Source organism: Aspergillus sclerotioniger, assembly GCF_003184525.1.
Source record: "Aspergillus sclerotioniger CBS 115572 chromosome Unknown BO94scaffold_6, whole genome shotgun sequence".
Taxonomy (NCBI): Eukaryota; Fungi; Ascomycota; class Eurotiomycetes; order Eurotiales; family Aspergillaceae; genus Aspergillus; species Aspergillus sclerotioniger.
Genome location: NW_020290996.1, coordinates 530,457 through 543,633, shown reverse-complemented (window position 1 = coordinate 543,633; position 13,177 = coordinate 530,457). Strand labels below are relative to the sequence as shown.

The 13,177-nt window shown below is 53.7% G+C and overlaps 3 protein-coding genes across 3 annotated transcripts; all 3 read right to left on the bottom strand.

Annotated features, from left to right (window-relative positions):
* Positions 1-17: 17 nt before the first annotated feature.
* On the bottom strand, positions 18-1,425 carry BO94DRAFT_532487 (mandelate racemase/muconate lactonizing enzyme family protein). The gene is made up of 4 exons (XM_025611129.1): positions 1,232-1,425; positions 965-1,186; positions 460-920; positions 18-412 (listed from the first exon to the last, which is right to left on the bottom strand). The coding sequence occupies exons 1-4, from the start codon at positions 1,405-1,407 to the stop codon at positions 120-122; spliced, it is 1,152 nt and encodes a 383-aa protein (XP_025470305.1). The 5' UTR covers positions 1,408-1,425; the 3' UTR covers positions 18-119.
* A 369-nt stretch (positions 1,426-1,794) lies between these two features.
* On the bottom strand, positions 1,795-3,537 carry BO94DRAFT_582926 (general substrate transporter; the record flags this gene model as incomplete). Its single annotated transcript, XM_025615515.1, has 4 exons — positions 1,795-2,393; positions 2,466-2,968; positions 3,033-3,335; positions 3,425-3,537. The coding sequence occupies 4 exons, from the start codon at positions 3,535-3,537 to the stop codon at positions 1,795-1,797; spliced, it is 1,518 nt and encodes a 505-aa protein (XP_025470304.1).
* A 718-nt stretch (positions 3,538-4,255) lies between these two features.
* Positions 4,256-11,593, bottom strand: BO94DRAFT_621930 (AAA family ATPase; the record flags this gene model as incomplete). The annotated part of the gene is made up of 6 exons (XM_025617029.1): positions 4,256-5,491; positions 5,553-6,314; positions 6,400-8,138; positions 8,202-8,538; positions 8,597-10,030; positions 10,090-11,593. The coding sequence occupies 6 exons, from the start codon at positions 11,591-11,593 to the stop codon at positions 4,275-4,277; spliced, it is 6,993 nt and encodes a 2,330-aa protein (XP_025470303.1). The 3' UTR covers positions 4,256-4,274.
* Positions 11,594-13,177: the final 1,584 nt, after the last annotated feature.

Here is a 13,177-nt window from a genome sequence, read left to right as displayed (position 1 = left end):
TGTCTGGGTATATGTATGGCGAAACTATGAATGCCCCCCCACGTCCCCGCATTTCTGGTGTCACTGTGTAGATCAACTCCGCATTTCTCTCCTGCATGTCTCTACAGGTCTAGACTAGACTACCATTCGCGAATCCCACCATCCGGTCCGTAGAATTCCTTTGGCAACCATGGCTCCGTCTCCTGGCTGATTCTCCTCACCATCTCCTCATCAATTTCTACTCCCAGTCCCGGCCCTGCTGGCGCTTGTACATATCCCTCCTGGATATCAAATACCGAAGGGTTTGTCAAGTACGTTGTGAGATCAATATCCCCCGCTTCCACATTATAATGCATCCCCAACGACATCTCCTGAATGACAAAGTTCGGAATCGCAAGCGCTACTTGCATCGAAGCTGCCAGAGCGATTGGACCTATCATTGCATTAGCATCAGAAATCACAAGTTACTTGCCAACTAACCTAAAGGACAGTGAGGCGCAATCGCCACATCATACGTCTCCGCCATAGTCGCGATCCGCTTCGTTTCAGAGATGCCCCCCGCGTGCGCAATATCCGGCTGGAGGATATCGACCGACGCGTCTTCAAGGAATCGCTTGGCATCCCATCGCGTGTATAGACGTTCACCAAAGGCGATCGGGATAGTCGTGTGCTGGGATAACTGCTTAATCGCTTCCGGATGCTCAACGAGTAACGGCTCCTCGACGAATAACGGACGGTAGGGCTCGAGCGCTTTGGCGAGCTGCTTGGCCATAGGGCGATGTAGACGACCGTGAAAGTCGAGTCCAGCATCAAGTCCAAGAGCCTTGACCTGTTTGATGCGTTCGACGCAGGAGTCTAGCACGGAGGGCGAGTCAAGCCAGTTCATGTCTTCGGTGGCGTTCATTTTGACGCATTTGAGGCCTTGCGCGAGGCGGGCTTTACTGGGGATTGTTAGACTAATTCGACGGGATGGAGAGCAACATACGCGGCTACTTCAACGTCGCTTGGTCGATCGCCTCCAATCCAAGCGTAGACTTGGATCTTGTTGCGCACTTTGCCTCCCAGAAGCTGGTAGACGGGAACCCCGAGTCTGCGGCCCTTCAGATCCCATAATGCGATGTCGATGCCGGATAGGGCGGACATGAAGACGGGGCCACCGCGGTAGAACCCAAGACGCCAAATAGTCTGCCAGATGTGCTCGATGTCACTGCATTGTTAGCATTGAGAAGCATCACAGAGAAAGTGGGCATACTCTGCTTCGTATCCAATAAGTCTAGCGATCATCCCATCCAATGCGCCCTCCACAGCCTGTGTGTGGCCTTCTAGAGTGGCCTCACCCCATCCGAACTTGTCCTGATCGTCAGTAATTTTGACGAAAAGCCAGCGCGGCTTGACGCGGAAGTACTCGATGGATTTGATGGGAGCCATGCTTGGAGTCTGTTGCTATGAGCTCTGCCATGTTGTAGCTACCAGCTAGCATCTTTAAGTAGCACCCCCACTCGGTAGATGTCCGACCCATCCACAATAGCCGCTGATCCCCCACGGACCCTTGATAGACCCCGCGTGGGGGCACCCCGAAATCCGGGGAGACTCCTGCCGGGAATCCTCATCATTGGTGGAGCAATCCCATATCCGCATCCGTGCATTATCTTTGGTCTTCTCGCTGGTAAATATGCCGGAACCAAGTCCGCTTATCCGTGAGATAGCCGGAGAGGGTATTCCTCCCGGATCACCGATTCCCATAGCCCATAGATCTATTTTGCTAAAGTATCACATGATGGTAGTGCGTTGTTGGCCAAAATTTTACCTGGCATCTCACTGTACTTTCATCGCCTTCACCTTCCGTAGATACCAAAAGAGACCTTTGCTTTCCTCCTCATCCACAACACTCCGCATAAAAGCCCTCTCAATTTCATCCAAACTCTTCCCCCTAGCCTCAACCATGAACAAAAAACACACCACGGTGGTCAACGCACAACATCCATCAAAGAGGAAGTAGGCTCCAAACCTAGTCTTCTCCAGAAGAATTGGGCAAATAAAAGCCACAAACCAGTTGCAGACCCAGTTGAAGCCATGGGCTAGAGCCGTTGCTTTTGCACGGGTGTGCTGTGGTTGGATCTCGGGCGCAAATACTTTGATATTGACTGCCCAGGTGGAGGCGAAGAATACTGCATAGAAATAGATACAGACAATCACAATCCAGCGCGCGGCTCCATGGCTTGGATTCACGGCATTGCTCGCATACAGGGGGCCAATGAGAAGGATTGTCGTAGTGAGACCGATTCCACCGATGATGGTGCTACTGCGTCGGCCCCATTTGTCGGCGAAGAGAAGGGCAGGGACCAAAACCACAACGAGAACAATGCCGGAGATGCCGGATGCAAAGAATGAGGCTTCAGTGCTGGAAAGACCGGCTTGTTGGAAGAGGAGAGGGGTATATTAAGACATGTTAGGCTTCTTCTTTTCGAGGATCAAGAGATGGAAACTTGCATATAAGACAGCGTCAATCCCGCTGAGCTGGAGGAAGCCCATGAGGAATATCGCCAACATAGTTCGGCCACGTACATCTCGCTTGAACAAGTCGAAAAGGCTACCTTCGGTCTTAGGCTGCTCTATAACCGCGCGTGTGGGCGACAGCGAGGACGGCGAGCCGTCTCCAGAATTCGCCACCCCTTCAAGCACTTCCTCTATTCCCGGACGGTCTTCTACCTTGACTCCGAGAGCCTCCCACGCTGCATGCGCTTCCTCTCCCCTGCCATGGAGCTGTAACCATCGGGGCGAGGGTGGAAGGTAGAGCAAAACTGAAGTGACAAATGCTGCAGCCAAACAGACCAGAATGATAAACGGCAAGCGCCAGGACATTGACCCCTCTATCTTTGCAGTGCCATAGCAAGTAAAGTATCCCGCCACGAGACCAAGGCAAATCATGAACTGCGGACCCGTCGTCAGGGGACCTCGGACACTCGGCGGCGCGATCTCACAGACATATCTGTTCAGACAATTCATCGCATAAGCCTTATACAGAAGCAATGAAAGACCAACGGTATACGCACACAGTCAAGGTCCCAAAGTACAACCCAAACCCCATCCCCTCAACAATCCGACCTACCATGAACATGGCCAGTCTGACAGCACCGGCCTCCAACGCGGCACCTGCACCGAGAATGGCCGCTCCAAGCGCAATTGCCAGTGGCCTGCCCATCACGTCGGCGGGCCGACCGGCAATAAAGCTCATGAATGAGGCCGACAGCAAAATCGACGAGACAATGATGCCATGCACGATGGCAGAGTGTGAGCCAAAGTAATCGATGTAGCTGGGCATGACGGTGACTGGTCCGATGATACTGGTGTCAACTCTAACAGTGCCATACCCGTGTTAGCTGCTGTAATCTCGACCATCCATGAACAGCCTTCGGGAGATCAAGAGAGAAATATGGTAGCTTACCCAAGTAAGAAATCACCCATTGCTGTTAGGAGACTGGCCAGGATGTAGCGAGGCGGCATCTGCAGCCACGTGGGTTTCGCCATTGGCACAATGTTCGGGGATGTCGATGACATTTTGTCCACTGGCAGAGTCAGTCTGCAGCGAGGATGGAGCCATTGTAAAGGAAGAAGAAAAGGAAGAAGGTAGCTAGAGCTTTAAGTGTCTTGGGCAAACAAAGAATTATAGCCAAGGCGCCGTAAAGGGTAAATGCTCTACATGGCACGGCGGGATGTTACTGTAGGAGGGAGGGGCCTGATGGCTGAGATGTTCCTGTAGAATTACCGTACTAGGCAATAGATACGGAGGACAAAGCGGTGCATTTGACGCGTAAGATTTTCCTGTTTGGGCAATCCTTAGATCTGAACCGGCAATTCAAAAAGGACCAGTTATCGTCTATCGCTAAGACAGGTGCACTGTATATTAGTTGATAAGTAAAGAATATCATGATATTAACAATATGAGTCTAAAAAACATGAGTCTAAAAACTTAGTCATATTCTTGGATGTAGCCTAACTATATCATGAATTTAATGACTGTCTCTAGCTGTTATATTTCTCTTTTTTTGTGATTCCAAGATAGATTAACCCTCAACCCAACAATGCCCGCCACGAACATCGAGACAAGCGATTGTATTACTCACTGAAATGCCATATGTGGCCTCCCTGATAAACGATCATCCCTTCACCCAATCTTCTCACTCCTATGTTTAGAATAGACTGCTGTGCCATTATTGGATTCTTGGTAATCAATCTTATTAGCAAGGTATTAAATTACCAGATATCAAAAAAAATCCCGATAACTAGTCCATCCATCAGCCCAGCTGTTCATTAGAAACAAAATGCCCTCCTGCAGAACATCGATAGCCTGTCACTTGTTTGATCCACTGGTACCCTACAGGACACACTCCCATCGTCCGCAGTTTCTTCTGCGCTGCCTTCTCTTGCTTCTCGCGCTCCTCCGCCTTGATCCTCTCCCGGGCAAGACGCCTCAGCCGCTCTTCATACTTCCGCAGCTCCTCGTTATCCGGCTCATCGTTACTGTCCGCAATTTGACGTTGCACCAACTTTTCCTCGGCAGCAAGTTCTTCACAACGCTGTTGCTCTGCTTCCATCGCCTGCCGGTCGAGTTGCAGCTGATCCCAGACTTCCTGAGACACTCCCGGGTCGCGGGTCCAATCCTCCACCGTAGCGGACGCGGAAGAAAGATAACCATCTTGACATACGGAATCTGAGGGAGCGCGTACTTCTGTTCTAGCCTGCGTCATAAAAGACGGAGGGACTTGTGCGGGGCCCGGCGTTTCTGCCATCGGTGGATTGAGGCTGTCCATCATTTCTGACGCTGTCACTATAGCCGCTGCACGATGCTCGCGCTCACCCACCGTCGAATGAAGAACTGATGTAACTGCTTCCTCACTAACACGGATTGGTTCGTTATCTCTACCTGGGGGTTGAGCAAAAGCCTTGCGAATGATCGTGTCTGCAATAGTCTGCACATCACGAGCGTTTCCCCAGCCCGGCAGCGTGGCCAGGCGTTCCAAGTAGCCCACGCATTTCGAGTGAAAATCCTCACTCGGAACCTTAGTAACGCGGAGATCAAGCTCTTTAATCTTCCCGAGGCTAGTCTGGAGCAGCTTCCAGCATTGCGTGGGAGTCAAGTTGGTAAATGAGACAGTCTCCGAAAAGCGGCTGGTCAGGCCCGGATTCGATGACATCAACCGGTTGATATCTTGATCGTAACCGGCCAGGATAACGATCAGCCTTTTGTAGTACTTTTCTTTAGTCAGGCAATCAACCAGCTGATCCATGGCCTCTTTCCCGAATACCCCGTCGGCGAGGCGATAGGCCTCATCAATGAATAAGACCTTCCCCAGACCCTTTTCGAGAAGCTTTTCCGTCTTGGGGCCAGTATGCCCGACATACTGTCCCACGAGATCGGTGGCCGAGGTGTCGACGACTTCCTTGGTTGCCAGGATACCCATATCGTAGAAGATCTGCCCCATGCGTCGGGCGGTGGAGGTTTTGCCCGTCCCTAAAACAGTCAGCCATCATTCAATGGAATGAGCCTCTCACCAGGGTAGTGGGATGAGTACCTGGCGGGCCTCGAAACAGAAAGTTGAACGGGATCTGCTGCCGAGGGTCGAGCCCCCGCCGTTTCATATTCCTGACCACATTCTGGTAGCCCTCCAGCTGCGCAATCAGGTCTTCACAGCCAACAACTCCCTTGAAGAGGTTCCGAAGGTTCACAGACTCTCTCTCAGCGCGGTCAAAGTCGGGATCGAAGTCCACTGGCTCTAGAAGGTCAATTCTACGTGTCTGCCTCGCCGACAGGCGCTTCTGATGCTGCAGCTTTGCCTTGTCGAGAAGGATATCCACCTCACCCGCGTTTCCAAAGTTTGGCTTGTTGCGTTCCCGACTCAGACACTGGCGAACTACTGATCTTGCTTGTGACGTGACCTGGAAACCCACTTGCTTCAGTTTCAGATCCAGGATCGTTTCTAGGTCGTCGTCGGTGTAGTCTCCGAAATGAAACGCCGCACTCATGGGAAACCGACGGGACAGGCCCTCATTGACATTCTGGAACATCCTCTCCATGGCATCCTTGTACCCCAGCAAGAGAACGCATCTATCATCGCCCGGAACACTTTGTACTTCAGCTACAAGGGTGTCTACCACTGCTGTCTTGTACAGATCAGCCGGCGCGGACCCGTCCGAGGCGGAAGAAGTACCGGCAAGCATGTATGCCTCATCAATGACAAGGACCTTACCGAGGCTGGCTGCTAGGATCCCCTTGGTCGCGGTCTCAGAAGCTCCCAGGACGTTTCCCACAAAGTCAGATGGGTTTTTGACGACAACTGTATGAACCCAAGCAAATGTTAGTCCGAATAAGTTGATAATACAGAAGAACGAGGCAAGGAAAGCGCGTTCCAGGTTTCATACCTTCGCCTTTGGAGAGAAACCCCATGTCGGCCAGAATCTGCCCATAGAGCTTGGCCACTGTGGTCTTGCCAGTGCCCGGATTCCCCACAAATACCTTGTTCAACGAGAACTGAACCAAAGGCTGTTCTTCGAGTTCTCGGCGGTAGTTAGTCTGCACCGTGTCAAGCAAGGCTTGGACTGATTCTTTGACACTTTCGAGCCCCGTCAAGCTTTGAAGTTTGAGCCAGGCAGCATTTCCTTCCAGCACCGTGCGCGGGTCGGGGCCGAGAAGGTCTTCCTTGGTGAGTAACATGTCGTCACTAGATTTCTTTTTCCGGCGCTGTCGCTCCAAGCGCTTGGCCTGGCGCTCTGTAATCCTGGCAAAGACATTCTGGACCGCACGGGCATTCCCAAAGCCTGGTCGGCCCCGGCCTTGCCCGATGCGACGGGAAACAATTCGCATGTACAGCCCTTGGGCCCCTCCTTCCACCTGCATACGTCCCTGGTACTTCCGGTCAATGCACCGGTGAAGAATAGCCTGCAGTTCTACATCGGTATAGTCGTCAAACTGGAGCTCCACAGGAAACCGGCTCGGGATACCGGGATTATGGGCAAAGAAGCTTTCCATGTCCTTGTTGTAGCCGGCGAGGATGAACACAATCTTGCCGGTGAGATTCTCTACTTCGGCCAGCAGAAAATCCAACACGGCACTCCCGCCTGCGGTGTTCCCAGACGTCAACTGATAGGCCTCGTCGATGAAGATGGCGCCTCCGCCATTGGATCGGATCTCGTCGAGGTGCTTTTGACAGCCCGGGATGCCGCCGGTTGCCAGCTTGGACCCGGAGGTCTCGACAAAGAAGCTGCCTGGAATGACGCCCACCGTGCTCAGAAACCGGGCATACAATCGGGCGACTGTGGTTTTCCCTACATCAGAATCCAAGATTAGCAAAATGATTTCCCACGGCGGGGAGAATCTTAGAGACATGCCTGTGCCCGGGTTTCCAAGGAGAGCTGCGCTAAATCTCTCATCGGAAAGATCGGCGCCTTGTCGCACAATGACCTCCACTTTGGATTTTATGGATAGGAAACTATTCTTGACATTTTCGAGCCCAATCATAGAAACCAATGAGTCTAAAGCGTCATTTGACTGTCCTTCCGCTTCCTTTTGCCGCTCCCACTCGTCTTTCGCATCGGATTGCAACGCAATTGCTTCGGGTCTCGCCTTCGACTCTCCATTCACGGACACTTTGTTTGCGGTGTCCGGAGGCTGCGGCTGAGGCTGTCGAGATCGGTTCGCCGTGGCTGTCAAGTTCTGAAGTTCCTTCTGCTTTTGGGCGAGGACATCCTGTCGAGCCCGATCATTCTGGACACCGGCAAGGATCTCACGTTGTTGCTTGATCTTCTCATCAATCGCCTGCAATTGTCTAGCATGCTCACGCTGTATTTCCTGTCTCCTTGCCTCCAGTTTAGCATCCTCAAGCTTCTTTCGCTCATTCTCAATCGCCTCATCCAAACAAACTTGACAATTCTTAGGATCGCCTCGGTGGCACGGCCACGAGTACTTGTGGCCTTTTGGACACGTGGTGTAAATTAACTTGGTGCACTGCAGGTTAGAGGCACTCTGGTGGCATGACCGGAAGCTATTGTGACTGTTCGGACAGGTGGTGTAGATCCTTTCGGTGCACTTCATCTGGGAGTGATCTTCTGGTCGATGACAACGTCTGGGACATTGGTGGATATTGCAAGCAAGCAGGGCCGGGCTATTTGCCACGCACGGGTCAGCCAGCTGCACTCAATCGTAATACGCAGGTCACCACACATACCATGGATCCATGCAACCTCCGTCGGGGCATGTCTTGTGGAACTGCTGAGGTTCTTTAACGAGTACTTTCCGATCTGGGTGTCTCTCACACCGCAATGGAAACCCGTCATAGACGTGCCCATTTTCCCGAAGCAGATCAAATAAAGGCTGCCACGTCGCTTGGCCTTTGCGGCTCTTGAGAAAGGTGTTGGCGTTCCCAATCATGAGAAGGGCATTGCGTGCTCGGGAGAGCAGCACGTTGACTCGCTCAGGGGCTGCCATGAACCCTATATCTCCCGCCTCATTGCTACGGGTCAGGGTGGCCACCACGATGTCGCTTTCTTCGCCCTGGTAATTGTCTGTCGAACCAACCGGTCAGCATTCGGTGTGGGGGGTTACAGGGGAACTGTAACATACCGATAGTTGAGATCCGGATGGCGGTCCTGGCTGACTTTGCCATGCCGGGACTGAGAAGCCCCGCCCTTACCAGATCGTTGGAGTCGAGATCATTCAGGATCGGGTCGTTTGTCTTGCTCAGCTCCGTCCGAAGGAGCGACAACTGGCCGAGATAAGGCGTTAAGACGACAATGTTGTCTGTACCGTAGCCTTGCTGTCCTAGATACCGAACTGCCATCAGGGCCATCTGGACCTCGAATAGATTCTGCTTGCTAGATTTAATTGTGGGGTCTCTCTTCTCTGCCACATTCAAGTCACTCTCCAGATGGTCATGGTGCATAAAGATGACCTCGCCTTGAAATCCCCGCAGTCGCGGTCGTTGACGGGTTCGTTCGGCGTCCTCGAGCTCCGGGTACGTGAGATGTCGGATCAGTTGGGAGACCTCCGGGCGCATGCGATGCTGCTTCGAGAGCGAGGTGTGGGGATACTGCCGCAGAATGAGCCGTTCGAACAGTGACCTATTAAGATCGAACCCGTCCCCCTTCTCCACCGACAGATTGTAATTGTTCACCTTGGGCCGAAGCTGCTTGTGATCTCCGATCAGTACCACTTGCTCGGTGTTGGCGGTCATCGCGGTGAGGACGTGGCTCTCCAGGATCTCGCCGGCCTCTTCGACCAGAATGACGTCTGGCTTGGCCATCTGCAAGGCACGGTCATAACGGGCGGCCGCGTTGGTGGTGCATGCGACGATGCGCTTCTGCTTCAGGACCGAGGAGTGCTTTTTGTCATAAAAGTATTCCTGCAGCTCCCTGTCGACGGCATTATATTTCCCGATCAGCTCCACCACACCGGCGCAACTCTCCTGTAAAATGCTTTTCTGCCACTTGGATATCAGTTCTCTGCGCCTGGCGATGGGCATCATCCAGATATGGGCGTGTTGGGGGCTCACGGCACCCCTGAACACGCCAGCGTCTCTCCCACCCTGCCAGGAGTCCCACAGGTAGAATCGATCGATTCTCTTGTTCTTCTTTCCCACCCGTTGCATACCCGAGTCCAGGTCCGGGACGACGAACGCATCGAAGAAATCGGAATCATCGGAAAACTCCAGGTACTCGAGCATCTCCCCTTTGCTGACCCGGCCACTGGTGAAGTTACAGACGACTAACTCTAACTGGTTTGCCAGGTCGTCCAACTCTGCCCTCTTCTTCACGACGAGCGGCCATGAAATGGACGCCGACTTTCCGGCCGGCTGATCCATGAGACTCAGGGCCTTGGTTCGAGCAGTGGATTTGGCACCCAGCCGGACCATGGAGGTATCCGGGATGCCAATATCCATCAGATCCTCGAGAAATTGATCCAATGCATGGTTCGTGTAACAAATGACCATCATCGTCTTGCTGGTATAGTCATGCAGAATCTTGGCGATCAATGCCCCGATGAATGACTTTCCGGTCCCTAAAGAGCGGGGTTAGCATATCCTGACCAGGCCGCCATGTTGCTCGTCCCAAACCAACCTGGGGGTCCCTGGATGACGCTAATCCTCTGTTCCAACCCGTCCAAGAGCGATTTTACCTGCGACGCATCCAGAGAGACCTCACGCGGGGCGCCTAGGACACCCTGCAGGCTTTTCCCGTGGCTCGTCCGGATTTGAGTGACAATGGAGGTGAGTTTAGAACCGAGGGCCAGCGGCTGCTGCCGGGGCTCCGCGGCGAGCAGGATGTCAGACATGGGAAATTCCACCTTTTCCTGCAGCCGCCGGAGGATCGGTTCATATGCAAATACCGGGGTGTTCACGGCTAGAAACGTAAACAAGGAGTTGATCTTCGCATACAGAAGAACCCGACTCAGCCCATCGTGGCCCGACACGTCCAATGCCAGCGTCGGGACGTTGTCCACAAGTGAAGACGCTCCGCGGTCGACCGATGCGAATGCAATGATCTCCGCCCCGTAGAGCAGACACCCAAAGGATTGATGCTTGAGGACATTCTTGTCGGTGTCCAGGAGCTTCTGGCGATCAGTCTGTTGCAGGGCAGCGAGTTGGGGCAGACCCCTGGTGCAACAGAAAAGCAGCCGGGCGGTCCTGCGACGGATGGGCTCCCCGCAGTCGACCTTAGAAAATCGAAGCCCGTCGACGGGGCGGGCGGACCGCCGTCCCTTCTTCTCGCCGCGGGCGATCAGCAGATCGTTGCGAAGCTCGGCCAACAGATCCTCCCGCAGCAGCCGGAACTGGTTGTCATGATGGACGGCGGGGCGCTGGTCGAAGGGCACGCGGTAAATCTCCTCCGCTAGTCGGTAGTAGGGCAGGTCCGTCGACACGATCTCATCGGGGGTCGGCAGGATGGCGATCTGGCGGAAGTCCTCGCAGTCATTGTCGTGTCGCCCGCCGGGCCGGTAGCTCTCCTCTGGGGTGACCTGGACGGCGATGGTCTGAAGGAAGTTGTCGATGCGGTAGCCCACTGTTCTGATGCGGAGCGAGGGGGAGTCCAGGAACGATCGGCGCTCCCGGTCTTCTTGGGCGATCCGGATCACGTCTGAGGAATATGAGGGCGACCCGAGCAGATTCAACAGGAGCCAGGCGAAGCCCAGCTCAGCCTCCTCGCTCAATAAGCGTTGTGTATGGGCGTCTACAAAGGCGTTCCAGAAGATCGGCGGATCAACCAGATAGCTGACCACCTTGCGCACAAACTGCCCGTTGCCGAAGTCTTCGAGGCTGGGGTCTTGCAGATAGCACAGGAAGGCCGCGACAGAACCGTTCAGGAAGCCGAGTGCCAGATCCAACCGGACGCTGTTCTGCAGCGCGTGGATGCCGGCGGAGGAGGCCAGCACGCGCTCGATGCACCGCAGATGATCGGGTTGGGCACACAGGGCCTCCAGCAATCGCTTTGCATCCTCGCCTCGTTCGACCTTCTTGGTCCCGTTGATGACGGCTGTTAGATACTTGGACAGTCGGTCCAGTCGGGATGCCATGTGGTTATATGTCGAGGATGTAGGAGCGGGGTTAGAATAGGAGGTCGACATGGAAATGGAGGTGGATGTGAGGTGGACGTGACCATGAGCGAGGAGGGGCGGCGGCAAGAGCAGCGACAGAAAGTGAATGGAACCCCTGCTACTCTGTATGATGTGCTGGCATCGCCTGTCTCAACTCCTGCCCCGCCTGCCCCTCATCTCTCCGTCCTCCAATCTCCAACCCTGCTTGGCCAGCCTTGCATCCCCAGAATCAAGGATCCCCATATGGAAAGCCTCATCAGCCCGACACCAGTGGGACACTCGCGGGAGAGCAACACCCCCCACCACCCCGACGGCAGCCAACACCCGTGCAGCAGTTCACAGCCCCTCCGTACGGTCTGCTGCTGCTGCTGCTGCTGCTGGAGATCGAGCGAGACGAGCTGCTGGAGGTCCCGAACAACCCGCAGATTACGGGATATGCCGATCTGACCTCACACACCTGGCTCGCCCGGGCAGTGCCGTCGCTCGTCGTCCCCTCCATCGGCGAGACATGATCGCTAACCCGATCTCTCGGTGCCGCCCGGTCATTCAACTACCCATGGGACCCTACCTACCAGGCCGTCTGGCGGCAGTATCCTCACTTCGACCCGGCCACGGTGGATATCGTCACCTGCTCGAGTACCCCAGGGAACTTATCGCATAAATCCCCCGCGTCCGCGGGTATGGGCAAACCTTCCTCGACCAATACACTTCGTGGGGCCCTGGGTTAGAGATTCGGATTTGCATCAGAGGATCATCCGGTAAGACGATACTATCAATCTAATTGAGGATATAGCGGGTTCATAGCACGGCACCCTAGCAAGATCCGAATCTTGCCAAGATATCGAGGCAGACGCGGCAGAGAGAGACAGATATGTTAAATGGTAGACTGGATTGGAGAGAGAGGGCGATGGCAAAATAATGTATCTTTTATCTTGGGGTTATGAACGTTACTTACAAAGATCCCATCTTAGGCGAGCGAGACTAACAGCCCCCGGGAGTATGCCCAATCTGATATAGTGAAAAGGAAAAGCCCATGCTATCTCCATACACAAGATCACTAAGCGGCGGAATGCATGGTCTCTCGCATCACTGCTGATGTCAATGACTGGACATTCCAGAGCGTAGACATGGCGGATTTGAATAATGTCTTGAGGGGAGGCATTTCAGGGCTGTGCCGGGGGGAAGGGCAAGGAGTGAGTGGGTCTGTACACCATACTGAACAAACCAAGTACCAAAAAACAACCACTAAGAGTGAAAAAAGACATTGATGACGGTATAAAAAAACATACAACAGAAGGGATTCGCTGGTGGTCACCCACCCAACTACTAACCTCCCGGCGTGTGGCTTAAGTACGGCTGAGCGGACGGGAAGCCCTGTTCTCCACACCCTGTGGTCGTATGTACTAGTTTCTCGTGTGCAGTGACTTATGTTGGGAGCGGTATATCTCTTGTTCTATGGGTTAGTAGCTTCGACAATCCATGTAGGGAGTAAATAAGGAATACCAAGACACTACACAAGGAATTTAACTTGTGCTCAACTACTACCCCGGCATGCCAATAATCTTAACATCAATGGAATGATTCTTCATCCATCATTAGTCACAAGAGACGAAC

Coding starts and splice junctions, on each gene's coding strand:
- BO94DRAFT_532487 (XM_025611129.1), bottom strand. CDS start 1,407: ATGGCTCCCATCAAATCCATCGAGTACTTCCGCGTCAAGCCGCGCTGG. Junction 1,187..1,231: donor CTTATTGGATACGAAGCAGA/GTATGCCCACTT, acceptor CTAACAATGCAG/TGACATCGAGCACATCTGGC. Junction 921..964: donor AGCGACGTTGAAGTAGCCGC/GTATGTTGCTCT, acceptor AACAATCCCCAG/TAAAGCCCGCCTCGCGCAAG.